At 40.9% G+C, this 15,773-nt stretch overlaps 1 protein-coding gene across 30 annotated transcripts in view; it reads right to left on the minus strand.

The window, feature by feature from the left end:
- Positions 1–15,773, minus strand: part of RIMS2 (regulating synaptic membrane exocytosis 2) — a gene marked incomplete at its 5' end in the record, with an annotated part of 471,635 nt that overhangs the window by 6,890 nt on the left and 448,972 nt on the right. The window contains one exon of one of the 30 annotated variants that reach the window (XM_082045228.1): positions 10,402–10,431. The exons of the other annotated variants lie outside the window; for them this stretch is intronic. Coding sequence (XP_081901354.1) covers positions 10,402–10,429 — 28 coding nt within the window. Of the gene's footprint in view, positions 1–10,401; positions 10,432–15,773 lie in introns of those variants that run through there. 30 annotated transcript variants of the gene reach the window in all.

Here is a 15,773-nt window from a genome sequence, read left to right on the forward strand (position 1 = left end):
CCTTGTCAAGGAAGATTTAACAACATTTAAATACTTAGAAGTAGTGAGACATTTCTACAGCAGTACCATGAATTGTTCAAATCATATTGCTCATAGAATCATAGAATGTTCTGAGTTGGAAGGGACCTACACGGACCATCGAGTTCAACTCCTGTCCCTCCATGTGACAACCCCACAGTTCACACCATGTGTCTGAGGGCTTCGTCCAATTGCTTCTTGAACACTGTCAGGCCTGGGGCTGTGACACCTCCCTGGGAGCCTGTTCCAGTGCTGCACCACCCTCTGGGTGAAGATCCTTTTCTTAATGTTCAACCTAACTCCCCCCAGCACATCTTCCTGCCATTCCCTCAGGTCCTGTCATTATTACAAGCTTACTTTTCCTTAAGACCATAACTTTTAATCAGTATAAAAAAATTACAAAAGTAATAATTTTGCTCTAAAACTTCAGCTACCCACATGAACTTAGTAAACAAGTGAAATAATTTTTTTATTATGTCAAAACTGCTTCTGAAAATTCCCCTCCAATATCTGGTGCAATAAATACAAACAAAAAAGACACAAGGCTAACATGACAAATGAAGGGCAGAAGTCTACAGCTTCATTTCTATTGGGTTGCACTGTTCCAAGTATCTGCTGGTTTTATTATTTATATCAAACTAATGAAAACTGGCAGCTGACTTCCAACACTGGTCCAGAGTTGTTCTAAAATCCAGTTATTCATATCAAACAAATATTCCCCAAAAATTGTCTGAAAAAACCCCACGCTATAGTTTTGTAGAAAAGGTACACTGTGTCATAGGAACATGTGAAAGGCAAACAACTTCCAAAGTCCCATGTTCTTTTCATTAAAGTATTGTTCCAGGTTATTACTCTTCTATTTTAAGAGCTCTTTTGATTAATAAGCATTCATTTTTGTTCAGTCTTTTGTTGAATGGTGGTCGTTCTTGGTTCATTGTTGCAAACATGAATTTTCTCATGCAAATTTAACAGAAAATCTCCATTCTCCATGAGTCTTCAGTCTTTTCATGTCATATATTTCAAAGATCTTGGGGCTTGGCATAGGTATGAGTTTGAATACATGATATGTGAAGGAGTATATAGTAACTTTTAATAATTATCAAGGCAGATTTTTTTTTCTGAATTAGAATTAAGTGTGTATGCCTTTACTGTAGCAGAACATTAACAGAAAAAAAAATCAACACATCTGTTGCACATCAATTTACTGAGAAATTAGAGCGGAACTGGTGCAACTGCCATTCAAGTCTTCATAGAGGCACATGTGTTTAACCAGCTCTTCTGAGCATCCCTCTGAATCTTATTTTTAAGCAGTTTTACTTTCCCGCATGTATTTGAAATAAGTGCTCTGGTTCACATGAAGGCAGGCCAACAGCTGAAAAAAATACAACTTTGATACAGCATATAAGTGAGGCATCCACAGTACATCCAACTTCTGTGTAAGTGTGGGTGGTAAACAGAAATTATTTTGACCTTAACATTGAATTTAAGAGACTATGTAAATAACAATTTTCCAGTTTTCAACAGGAACAGGCAGAGCTCTCTGATTGTCCTGAAAGAGAAAGATCTGACCTTTCAGCAATGAGGCTCCTAATCATGATGTTTATGTTCTTTGAAATAAGAATTGAAGACTTAACGGTGAAATGGCAATTTGGAATAGAAGTACAGAAGAAGCCTCAGTTCACATTCATGACTCCTGAACCACTGCTTTAAAGATGAATATTCTTTCAAATCAAGCTTGGCTAAACTAACGTGTAGTAATACGCATGAGAAATACCTACACTCGATTGCCCACAACCCCAGCAACACATTGGTCCCTGGAAAAATGTAACAAATCAAACCACAATCCATCAAACAATTTAAAGGCAAAGACAGTATTTATATAATCCATAATTTGTGTTTCTTAAATTCAACATTAAAATACTTAAAAGGTGGCAAGTAGCAATAAACATGCGAAGCAGTTTCTCAACTCAAATAAATAGACTTCGGTGCCATACTTCCACGCTGTAGCTGGTGCAAGATCTGGTAGAATGTCATACCACTCCGGTAAATTCAGACTGTTTTCCCTCATTCCTGCCTGGAAATTAAAACCTCTTCTGTTGTGCTAATTCAACTACTTGTGTGGCTGCATTCTGTACTGGACCCAGCCCAAAAGGAACAAACCAACAATATGTTTTAAAGCTGTTCTTTTTCTTTTAAGACAGATCATTTCCCAAAAACATTTGTGAAAACAAACAGACAGTTAAATGAGCCCAACTGAGGTGATGCTAATCTCTAATCAGTTGAATAATTTGGGAATGCCACTAACACAGAAGTAAACGTGTAACTCTAAAAGTGGAGATTGGGTCTGTAATCATAAAATACCTATACATATACACTCACCTCATGCATGTTGTTCTATTCCTACCAAATGAAAGGATGCGGAAACAAGGGAGTCGAGTAGTGTACTTTGTTGCTAAGTAAGTTGCTGACCACCTACGCTGAAACTAATTTTACTTGCAATTTACTAAACTCTAATAAAGAACATTGAAAACGTTCTCCAAATTAGTATAATCTAATTGCCTTAGAAAGAAGACATTTCTCTCAAGTCCTCATCACGAAATATGGAATACATTATCTGAAAACACTAATTCAGATTCTTGTGGCCATATTGTAAGGAGTGGAATAAATTACCAGAAATAATTGCTTTGGCATTTATGAAAGCACATTCATTCTTAGAGTTAATCACACTGGTAATTTAACTAATATGGTTACTGCAAATAGACTCCACAGGCCACATCTTCTAAATCAATCATACATGGAATTATTTGTTCCTGCAATTTGGAGGGCAAATCACTTGCAAATTAGGAGCGCAAAACTATTGATATGATCTTCAATATCAGATGAGGACAAGTCATAAAGTGCAGTGAATGCAACAGACTACCCTCCGTAATCTGGGATCTAGACAGATTAAATCTGCCTCTGGCGGGGAGAGCAAAAGCTCTCAGCAAGAGCTTCTGACACCTGCCCAGCCCTGGGCACGGACCCTGAGCCAGGACGCAGCTGGAATGGGCAGGGGCAGCTTGGCCACGCCAGTCCCCAGCTGGTACCTGACCTCTTGGTAGGATTTCTACTGAGTAGAGAGCAGCTGTGGCTTCGGAAACGTGCTTAAGTGCTTGCAGTGCCGCTTTTCTGCTCCCCTCACCTCACCTAAAAGGCTGCATAAAAACTGCTTCAGTATTTTCACTGTTAGATCCACAAAGAGAATAAGTTGCCTTAAGTGACCACTTTTCAGGAGTAAAGCTCTATGAGCATCTAGAGATCTGCTCTGGGCATGTTAAGAAGAGGTCAAAAAAATCATCAGAGCCAGACTAGGAACACTTGATCCTACTTAGGAAAAGGGGGTCAGGGTAGGTCCCAGATTCCCTTGCAACCACACAGCTCTTGGCCGCACTCTTGAAGCACACCTGAGTTGTTCCTTTCCTTGCATCTCCCACAGAGCCCAAACAGCAGACTCGGATTAGGATCTATTAATTTAAGCAGGATTTTGGAAATCCAGATTCCACAGTCACCTCAGTTTGAGAAGCTTTGAGCCCATCTCTCTGAGTCTCAGAAGCCAGTGCTAACCAACAGCTTAGGAGGCCTCGTGTCACAGTCCTTCTGATGAAGTTTTCTCACAGTGCATGCTCTCAGTGTTTATGGAGCCCAAAATGCACTGGCAGGGCCAGGGAGAAACTGTAACCAGGGGCTTTCCCTTACTTTGCACTTGTAACGAAGAAGGGAAGACCTGCTGTAAAACTGAACACAGGGATATGACAATGAAGAAGCACATGGCTTTGCAGCCCACAGCTGTATTTCCCATGTGCCAAGTGACCTGAATTTTTCAGGAACCCTCATTTAGACCAGTTACGATCTCCAAACAGGTAGATATTCTTATCATTCAAATATAACAGATCTGGCTTTGTACATATTTTTTGCATGTGTCAAAACACAATGGTAGCAGTTTCTATCCACTTTGTACATTCTGTACAACAATCTATGTGACTACAAGAAATGCACAGCAGTGGGAAATCAGTCTCATCCCCAAGCTATTAAAATCCTGAAAAAATAGAGCAAGGTATTTTGTGGAATTACATTCTAATTTTATATACCATTTACATAAGGAATCACTAAATAGGTGCACATCTTCACCATAGGAAATCTTTAAACCCAGTCTTTGATTTTGCCTATGACAAAGGCTGACCATCTTAAGTAAAAAGAAACCATCACTGCGGTTTTGAGTGACAACGGTTTGAGGTTTATATGTACACTTAATTTCCTGTCTATAGAACATTCTTATGCATTTATTAACAACAATTACTCCATGAAGTGCCAAAAGGACATTAAAATTTCTTAAGCAGTGAAGGGTCTATATATCGAGGAGCTTAGAATTGCCTTTTAATTTTTGTATTATGTGAATTGAGAGCTACTTTCAAAATACGTAATAATAACAGTAACACCATTCTTTAACCCAACCTTGATTATTTTTAGTATAGTTAGGGTCATTATACACACATTATACGCACTATCAGATGGATCTGTACAGCATTTCTGAATGATGTAGCAAATGTGTTGAAATAATTTACCATCCTCTATCAGGGCTTAATGAGATAGATGGTGCCAAGTAGTTGGATGGCTACTGAAATTACTGAAATTACACAAATTAGAAACAATTCTTCTTCCTAGCTTTGTTTAAGATGAGTAATGATACTAAGCAAATATCATTATTTAAATAACCACTGTTCCCACAACTCTGAGTAAATTTCACACTGTAATGACCCATTTTCAAACTACTGCTGTTAAGCATTTACCTCTCAATTGAAAAAACAGCTACACAGTGTGCTGCTGCTTTGAGTACAATGTTGACCTTGCTATTGAAAAATGACAATCACAGTATGTAGAGATAAGCGAGACAGTTTTTTTCAGGTTACTGTAGGTACCACCAGAGATGAAAGCTGGCATACACTGTAGCTTCACTGCTGCTGTTATAGCCACACCTGAGTTATCTGTTAACTTATTCAGGTAAATGCCGCAGTGTAACTAGCAGCCCAGAAGAGAAATGCAACAAATGTAAGAGAAATACAGCCGTAAAATTCTGTTGGGCATTTCCATCATATAGTCAGGTTGAAGCATGTTGTACTTTGAATGTCAGTCCTTCTGCAGTCTCTTCTACTTTTCTGATGATTTTCCAGATGTTTCCCAGAATACATGTGTTTTGTTTGCCACACTCTTTCCTTCACCGGTAACTGTACAGTTTTTTCTGTGCTTTTTTTTTTTTAAAGGTTATATCCAACTTGGCATCTGCATCTACTTCACCAGTGCAGTATCAGAGTGTAATTGGTAAAAACATTTGGGACTGGAAAGAGAGACGGAATTACTGGAAATGCCTTCTGTACTGCCTCCACCCCGGAGGCAGCACCAGGAGCTGCGCAAGTGGGAGAGACCCAGCCCCACCGCACTGATGGACAGGCTGGCTCAGCTCAGCCCTGGAGTAATGCTCTAGCAACAAATGTAAAAAAATATCGACCATACCCTTAAATGTTGTGCAGATTCTGTATGGAATGATTCCTATTCCATGTTCGGAGTGATTTTTATCCTCTAAGATAAGCCACCTCATCATTGCTTGAAATGCACCTGAGACAATCCCTGGCATGTTAACATCAATCAAGCCAAGGTCTTTAAAGCTTCACCTTTTACAGTGATACTCTGCCACAGGGCAGTATATCCTTCATTCGTATTCCACCTTGGCTCTGCTTATGAACATTCCACGTAAACAAGGTCATCTTTACCACCAAGGCCAAAAAGTAGGCCAATTCCCCCAAGAAGATGTAGTTATTCTCATTTTCTTCATTGCCTGCTACTCCTACTATTACTTTATTATTTTTAAGAGGATAATTTAAAAGTGTAACTACTTCATGCACAGGATTCTCTTCACTTTAATAATTACTGTGTTAATGAATTTATTGTTACCACTTCCCCTATTTTCTATTTCTGGTTAATTTATTGTCTGCTTATTGTTGTCTACTGGGAGCTCCAGAGGAACAGTGTGATCTGGTTGCCCTAACCACAGGAACAGAATCCAGGAACTGCCGAGCTTTATCCCAGCTCAACCAATGGGGAATGATTAATTGGTGAGAAACACCACTGAAGCCAATAATAGTGTTCAAATGAGCAATTCAGGATGCATTTAAATAAGTCCTGATCTTTCCCTCACCAGCATCAACGGCAACACTTCTGCTGATATCTATGTGGGATCAAACAACCCCTCAAGCAAGTTTCCCAGACAGTTATCAGCCAGGTGTCAGGAGTGTATCATGTGCCTCCATTCCTGCCGAACTCTTGCAGTAACACTCAGATACTTCTTTCAGTAGACCTCAATATGCAAAACTGTAATGTATCTTTTCCTCAGCTAACACAACTAATTCTTGCTATTTTTGGCATGATTGTCTTCAGCTGAAGAACATTCTGTGGCGCTTTTTTCTCAATTGGCTTTTGTCTTCCTGACATACTGGGAGACCAAGATGCTCTCCAGTTCTTTCTGAATTAATTTGTCTTAAATTATCATTAATTATCTCTTGAATTGTCTTTAGCACCTGCAAAGCATTTGACTTTCCCCTTGAATCTCATAGCTTCACTACCACCCAAAAACTTTGGCAAAAGAAGACATTAAATTGAAATACGTCCCCTTTTGAGGAGCATAGTTCTGCACACAGATCTTGCCATGATCAGCATTTCCATAGCTGTGCTCCTGGCAACCTGCTAGTTAATTGTTTATATAAACACCTCACTGTAAATGCAAATCAGAAGGGAATGTAAATAGCGTATAAAAAGGAAACTGTAGCACAGATTTATTACAGGCTACAATACACACAGTGTAATCTGAGGAAGCACCAAGTTAACAGTCCCACTCATAACAACAGACGCAGGCTTTCTAGTGATCATATGCGATCTGAGCCTCCCTCGTATCTTCTAATTGCATGTTGGATAAATGTAATTCTTCTAGTACATAAGAATTCACTTGCTCTAGCACATTTGTCAGTTGTCCACAGGGAAGTTTGGTAAGGTCAAATCCACTATTTTTAAACACAGTATGTGCAAGAAATTTTGCACTATGACTACGCAGTCATCTAAAAGGATGTCACACATATTTACATTGGTCTTTTGAATTCAATGGCAAAATTTCCTTTAATTGCAACAAAGCCAGGATTTCAGACAAAATGTGAGGCTTGGGATGTTTCACACACAGCCTGAAGTCAGATCGATACTGATTTGCCCTCTGCACCCCACACCTCTCTTAAACAATTTCCATATAATTTAAATCTGATCCAAGCATTATTCTCACTTCACCATGCAGGCTGTACACCTTCTCATCAATGAATTTAACAAAAAATGCAAAATACACCCTTTGATAACCTTTATACTTTGACAACATACATAATTCACTTTGATACCACACCACATGTTAGTTCTGTGTGTGCACATGCGCATATTCCAGAAGTAAATTGATGATGAAAAAAATTATTTTCAATACCTTTTGCTAGACATAGCTAAGATTAATAAACTCCTTTAAAAATAACAAATGTGAATTAACTCGAAGGACTCATCCAACTGCTCACCAAGTAGGAAATGGAAGAGTATCAGTTCCCTGGGCTGCAAACCTGGATGATGGTGGCAAGTTCAGGCCTACCCATGGCAAGCTCATGGCTGCCAACTGGAAAACTGCAGCCTTTCCACATTTCTTCAGTACATCACAGCTTGGATGCCAGGGCTTAAGAAGCCTCTTACTTCGATCAATTGACACTCAAATGCATCCTCTCAATCCTCATGTTCAAAAATGGTTTCTAAAATTATTCTTATGAATACGCTGTATTGAGTTACTTACTATTCATTTACTTCTGAATTTGACATTACTCATATTCTTTGATACCCAAAGATGTAGCTTTGGGCCAGTGTATTCATTTCAGCAGTTAATGAACAGAAGTCTTCAAGGGAATATAACAAATAAACACCTCAACAGGTCAGATTTTCTGTTTGTATTAAAAATATGATTGAGTGGGAAATGTAAAAGCACCCCTGTAGCAGGTTATCTTTTTTTAACCTACCGATCACACACAGACATAACTACATCTTGGGGATCGATTACTTATGAAGTGGGTTTAACATCTATCATTTTCAGATTAAACTGTAAAAGAGCATTAATTACATGAACATGGGAGTGCATGTACCACACCCACTTAAAGATACTGGTGGTACATAAACATAATTGCATAGAAGCAATTGTACAGAAGACCACAAATTCCAATTTGAGTGCAGAGGTGACTTGTTATTAAAAAAAATGCATTTTTTTCTTTCTGATCCCCAAGCACTTGGGAAAGGAGTTTAGCTGTCAAGCCTGTCACTCCTTCTGTAACCTGAGATGTCTGAAAACTCAGGTACCAGAAACTCAGCTCCATAAAAACTGCACAGCAATTATATCTCTGTTTTTTCACTGGAATTAAAGGGAGTGGATTTTCAAGAGTAGCCTACATCTAAATAGGATCTGATAAAGTAAATCAACACAATATGTAAAAAACCTCAGCATAGATTCTTTTAACATTTCTCTTTAAATAACTTGACAGCACAAACTAAATAAGTAATTATCATTATCCTCAAATTCACAGGTACTACTGACATCCACAGATTTCATATTTCTTCGAACTAGTGAACAGTTTTTAACATACACAGATCTCAAATGAGGAATAAGTTAAGTGTTTCCTAGAGAAGTAGAGAAAACAAACCAGAAAACAAACCAACACTCTGATTTCACATAGGATTAATGCAACTGTTGTAACTAATAACCAGAACTGAAAAGACAACTATTCTGGAATGACAGAGAAAGAAATCTGTTAAAGAATACCTACACATGTTTAGCATAACCTACGATATTTTCTGTGTTTTAAAAATGTGTGTTTTCAGCCATAGTGTTTATTAGCATGTCAAAAGATTAAAAACGCCCTCTGAAGCCTACCTTGCAGTCTACTGGCAATATTTTGCAGTTCACTTTATTTTTCAGGGCAGGGAACAGATGAGGGTACTGAAAGACAGCATATTTCGCCCCAGGGAGCAGCTCCCTCTTTTCTACTGACCAGGGCAACCTGGCCAGCCCCAGAGCAGGGAAAGGCGAGGGATCACACCTCAGCATCTGCATCAGAAATACAAAGGTGCTTTGGAGAAGAGACTTCAGGGGCCATTGCACATCAAAAGATAAATCAAGACATGTGAAGATTGGGGACAAACATTTGCCACTGAACTCTCGGCCTGAGATGTAGAAGGTGATATATGCGTACATAGATATTTTAAATACAGATTATGAACAGCGTACATACATAGTCGATACGTGTTCATCTAGCAGCATTGTACAAGTACTGCTATCTTAATGCTGAAATCTACAAAATGTGCAATACGCTCAGTTAATGAAATTAGAAATCTTGAATTAGTCATGATAAACACTAGGAAGACCATACGTTCATTCTATATGGAAACATATTTAACAACAGCAGATTATTTTCTTTATAAAATCTATATTTTCAAAACAAGGTCCTGAAACTTAAGTTCTGTCCTGGGTAGGGCATGGTGCCATGCTTAACTATATGTACACGCTTGTTATCCAATGCTTTCTGATCACTAAGTTTTGGGGTGTTTTGGCCACAGTTATACAGAAAATCTATTGCACATCTTTCCTTTGATACGTAAAGTTCTGGTCCTATAACAAATATATGGAAGTTACGCAAACACTTCACTGGTTGGACTTTTATGAGTACATATTGACAGTAAGACCTGCAAGGTGTACTTGTACACATAGCTCTATACCTACACTGCCGTTCCTGTGAAAAAGTTAAACAGGGCCAGTATTTAATTGTTCAGATCTGGCATTCTTTATAAGTTATGTTGTAATAATGGACAAGAGGTACCAGAGCAAGTCCATGTAGAGTTGGAAAACCACCCGTGAGGAAGTGTGGTTTGTTTTCCTTATGAAGGAGCAGAAAATGTTAAGACCCTCGACTCCTCCCCCCCTCCCTTTTTTTAACATAACTAAAGCTTAGTAAAGAACTTCATTTCCAATGTGATGATAAACATAATTCTCCAGTTACAAGCACTGTGGCACCACCCTCCCTTAGCAAAAGTAACTGTCCGAGAGTCGCATCCCCGCACCGCCGCCCTCCGGGAGAGAACAGGGTCCCGCTGCCCTTCCCGGGCTGCCACGGCCGTGCGCGCCCCATCCCGGGGAGAGACCCGCGGACCCCGGCCGGGGGCACTGCGCCTCGCACAAACGCCGCCGCCTCCCGGCCCCGGCCCCGGCCCCGGCCCCGGCCCGCCGCAGCATCTCACCTGCGTCCTCCTCCTCCAGGGAGTTCATGCAAGGGAAGTACACCGCCAGCGCCTCGAAGGAGGCGGAGAGGCTGCTCCGGCTCTGCGACCGCTGCATGCTGCGCCCGCCGGCCGCGGTCTGCCGGCCCATCTTGGCCGAGCGGCACCCGCCTTTGGCGCGGTACAAGAAGCGCGGCGTCTTTGCGGCGGGCGGCGCGGAGCAGCGTGGAGCGGAGCGGGAGCAGCAGCGGAGCGGCGCGGAGCCCTCCGCGGGCGCTCAGTGCCGCCGGGGGGCTGAGGGCAGCGGGGAGCGCTGGGCGGGCTGCGAGTCGCAGAGTTCCGCTCTGTCCCGCTCTGCCCGGCTCTGTCCCGCTGGCTCCGGCGCCGCTGCTCTCGGCGGGGCGGGCCGCCGCAGCCAGCACGGGGCTGCCTATCAGCGGGGTGAGCCGTCAGCCGGCGGCGTAAGTCACCGCGGCGGGCGGGCGGGTGCGTGCCGGGGGCCGGCAGCCGTCGTGCGAGCCTCGGCGGCGGGCCTGTAAATACCGACAGCGCCGGAGGGAGGACCGGGAGACGGCGCCGGGCGATAGCGGCGGGCCGTCCCGCAGGCACCGCCCGCAAACTTTGTTCCTCCCCGCCCGATCCCCGCTGGGCCCGCGGGTGGCCCCAGCGCGGCAGGAGGCGGGAGGGGAGCGTTGGGGCGGGCCGGAGCGCCCTGATGGCACCGGGGGTAGCTCGGGTTAGTGACCACTGCCAGCACTTCTGGCCAGCAGGACAAACCTGCAGCCAACGGGCAAGTGTTTGTTTGGAGAAGGAATGAATCACAGAAGAGTTGAAGTGGGGAGGGACCTCTGGAGATCAACTGGTCCAACGCCCCTGCTCAAGCCAGTTGCCCAGGACTGGGTCCAGCTGACTTTGAGTATCTCCAAGGATGGAGACTCCACAGCCTCTCTGGCAGCTTGTGCCAGTGCTCAGTCACCCTCACAGTGAAAAAGATGTTCAGAGGGAGCCTCTGGTGTCTTTGCTTGTGCCTCTTGCCTCTGGTCATGTCAATGGCTCAGCATCTGGCAAGGAATCTGCCCCACAAGCCACAGGCAAATCCTTCACCTCTCCTCTAGTTTAAGCAAGCTGTTTGTCTCTGAAGCACACCTGCCTCTTTAGCACATGTGGGTATATATTTTCTGAATTAGCAGAATTTGCTCACAAACACAACACATTTTTATTTCTGATTCAATTTTATGTCTGTATTTTCCTCACCACTATTTGACATTACCTTTCTTTTCTGTTCATGCACTATATTAATGGAGTATATAGCATATGGCAACCTTTCCCCCCAAATTATAGGAAAATAAAGCACTGGACATAGTTAAAAAAGAGTTACAAGCTACTGTAGCAGTCTTTTGCAATACAGAGAACTCATTCCACTATAGTTCATGATAGTGCAAAAGTGGTATCAAACCTTGCACATGGCCATTGCTTTCTTACTGCCCCTTTAAGCAGTAATGATAGTAAATGTGGTGGTGGGTTTTTTTTTTTTCTTCATTTTTCTTTCAAAGGTCTTTAACTCCTCTAAAAACATGCAAAACAATATTTAGAGTTTGATCTAACAAACTTTGCAGATAGAATGGCAGTTTGAAGCCAACTGAAACTCTTCACGAAGAATGTGTAAAGAGTCACGCATCTGGAGTGTATTTCATTGAGTTGATGTTTGGAAAGGAATACTTGTGCCTGGATAATAATAAGAGATTATAAACAGCCAACACATTACTCTCATGCCTTGCTAAGGAATGAAAACTAATCAGAACTTCAGCACTCAGGGATGGTGCCCTTCGTCACTCAATCTACAGGAAAACACCGAGTTTTGACAGCTATTTTTACAATATGCACAATATTTTAATTTGTAGATTATTATAATCTAGTATTCGTAATAAAACATGTTTCATGTGACACCGTAGGCACTTATTTTAGAACAAGATACTCATTTCCCCTGCAGTAGCACTAAATGGCGTCTAGGGCAACTCATCTAGGCTTTAACATCTTTCAGATGTCTCATTCAGGCCATCTTCCAATACGTGTATTTAGTTGGTCATTCTACATAAATTCATGTTTCTGGGGCCACATGCCAAAGGCTCTCACCTCCCAACATATCTGTGACTCTTTGCTGGTTATCAAGAAAGTGAGCTGCCCAGACAGACAGACAAACAGACATCCCCCTTGTGTGCTGCAGGCAGGTCTGTGGGGAGGCCATGATCACAGAAACCTGCCACTCTGTTTTGAGGTGGACACCTGGTTAGTCTACAACACCTCCAGCACTCCCTCTAAAATCACCCTTTGCATTTGTACCAGTGCTACCTCACATTAAAGTATATATTAAATATATATTAAAAAGTATATATTAAATATATTTGAGTTGCAGAGTGAACTTTTGCTGTTTACAGATTACTCTAAAAAGATGTTACTTAAAGACTATAAAGCAAAAAACTCTAAAATCAATTATAATTACAGTGATAGTCATAATAATAAATCTCTAATATACAATTATCATGTAATTGGCAAAAAATAAAACATGCTGAAGTAATTGCTAAAGATATCTGCGAAAGACCTGATGACTACAGAATTCTCTATAAACACTAAAGCAATCAAAATAGCTTCCTTCAATATTTTTAGCTGTGTAAGATATGGCAGAAAACAAAATGTCTGTGGCTTGTTTTAATAATAATTCACAACAGCTTTTGAGAAGTTGGAAAAAAAAAGGTAATGCTCATTACATTTCACCTGAATTACTGAAGACTTTGATAAAAACAGCTGAATAAAGCTGAATGTGATAACCAGGGTGCAGAGAAAGGAAAAACAACAGTTGGACGACTTGGCGATATTTACAAAAATATCAGAAACCTGTAGAATAAATATTCAAAGAAGAGAAACTGATTTGTAACATCTGTTTAATCTGCTTTCACTCCTGTTTCTCAATACTCCTTTTATAAGTGCTCCCTTTAGAAGTATCCTTTGTAGAAGAAATAACACCTGCTTAGGAGCCAGCAAACTTTCAAGCGGCCTGCTCCTGTTTTACTTCTTGGATAAGAGGGAGGGCGAGCACCTCTGCCACCCCACACCGCTCTGTCCTCAGCAGAAGCTGGGAGCCCCTCTCTGATGCAGAGGCCCCATGTCCTGCCGTGACCCGGCCATCGGAGGGGTGCTCAGCACCCTGTGCCAACCCTGCTGCTGATGGGGCACTTCGCTGGTGATGTGTGCCCTCGGTGGGAATTTGGCTGCACCTTGACGGCTGTGCCCCCACGTCTCTCAGCCCCTTAGCACTGAATGAGACATAGCAGCCCCAGTGATTATAATAAGTTGATGTTTTTGCTAATATTGCACAGTATATTTAAAAACCTGTTGCTGTCATTGATAAAATCAGCCCCTACCAAGAACATCACTTCAAATATTCCACAAACCATAGTCAATTCCAAATTACCCCAAACAGAGGTTGCAATACAAAACACCTATTCAGCAGATCTCTGACAAAGCACCAGATCACGATCCTGTCCAAGCTTCCTCAACATGCTTCTCTGTCCTGATTTTCTTTCTTTAAAATAAAGGTTTAAAGGGAAGAAACAGTGACAAAGAACTGAGATAAGAAAGTCATAAATTGTCAGTATTCTGGAATCTGAGTCGTCTCTCTTTGAACAGTTGCTAATGATTGCATTATACAAATAATCTAATTGACAACAATCTGGATACATGCCTTGGCTGCAGAAAACAAGATCACTACCCTGACACTGACAACATCCTCTGGTTGTTTTCCTGATTTTTTTTTAATTTTTACTGCTGCCCATTGATTTGTGTCACCAGTTGCAAGTGAATCAAATCCCTGTTAAAGGAACTGCATCCAAACTCATATCTCAGTGCTAAATATCAAGACAAAGCATGGGACATCATATTTCTTTAACATTTTCTGATGGTTTGCTGAAAGAACAGGACGTTGTAAGAATCCAGGTCAAACAGAACAAGGTCAAACATCTGCTATAAATGTATGTACTGTCCTGAGGCAATTCTATTTGTAGAGCTGGATATTTTATCAAATATTTTGGTGGCTTGTCTATCAAGCTAGGAAGGTAACTGCTTACTAGTTGTATTCCCTGAAATTACTAAATAATACCATGTAACATGAATTTGCAGCACTGGATCTTCAGTGCCAACCTTCTCTAAATACAGACAGTCAATAATAGGATTCTGGGTTTAATAAATGTATCTTTCTCTTTTTACATAGATATACTATGTGTGGAAATTGAAAAACAACATGGAAATGAATGTATTTTCCATCTTTAGACTGTGACTGGGTGCATTTCAGCAAGCATACTCCAAGTAAACACGAATTATTACACTTTAAATTGGAATGCTTAGGAAAAATAATGATTTAAGAAGTTTCTTTACTTTGTATTGCTATTGCTGTATAATGAACCTGGAGGTCATAATACCCTGGATTTGAAAAATGCAAAATTGTTTGTGCAGATGACTTTTTTTAATTATTGCCTGTGTTATGGATTAATTCCTAAAGCCTGCTCTGGCTCCCAAACACAAGATAAAAGCACACTTTGCCATAGAGGGGTTTTTTAAGGCCTTGTGCAGATCTCGGAGAGGTTTTTTCAGTGTAGTCACTATGGAAAGGTGATCTGAAATTTCTGAACACCCCATTTTAAATCTGTGATTAAGAAAGGTGTTCTGGGAATGCAACTGGAAAGCAGTTAGTGCTCCTTTCTTCATCACCTTTTCTGCTCTTTTGTCAGTCATTGCCTATAGATTTCTTTTTGTTTGTTTTTTTTGTTTGCTACAGAAGGGATTTATTTTGATCATGGTTGTCTTCAGAAAAGACAGTGCAGCTGCCTAGCTTTTTACACATGTTAATTATCTTTAACTTGCACTACACCTATCGACTACTAGGCATAAGGTATTACAAGTATAATTCAAACTCTTTAATGACTTTCCACCCAAAGGCATGTGAAAAGTCTCTGTGTAATGTCTCACTACAAGAAGGGTGACTGGCTTCCTCTTACAAGGTGAGGGACAATTCCCCCACACCTCCCGCTGAGGTGCAATCCAGACTGTATTTTGTTTTATTTTTAATATTTAGCTGAGTGTTGCCCTCCTCTCATACCCTCAGTCTTCACTAAGCAGAGACAATCAACACACATTAATAGAGAACAAACTCTTGATAAGCATCAAGAGCCTCAGAAAAAGGGTTAACTGAATCATCCATCCCTCCAAAAAACAACCCAGTATGAAACCCCAGCATTTATCTAATTCTAGAAAGATAGAAAAGGGAAAATAAATACCAGTATTAGTTGGAGAAAATGCTATTCTCCAAACAAGTTATTATTCAAGGAATTTCCAGTAATTTG

This window comes from Streptopelia decaocto (genome assembly GCF_964273445.1).
Source record: "Streptopelia decaocto genome assembly, chromosome: 2".
In the NCBI taxonomy this organism is placed as follows: Eukaryota; Metazoa; Chordata; class Aves; order Columbiformes; family Columbidae; genus Streptopelia; species Streptopelia decaocto.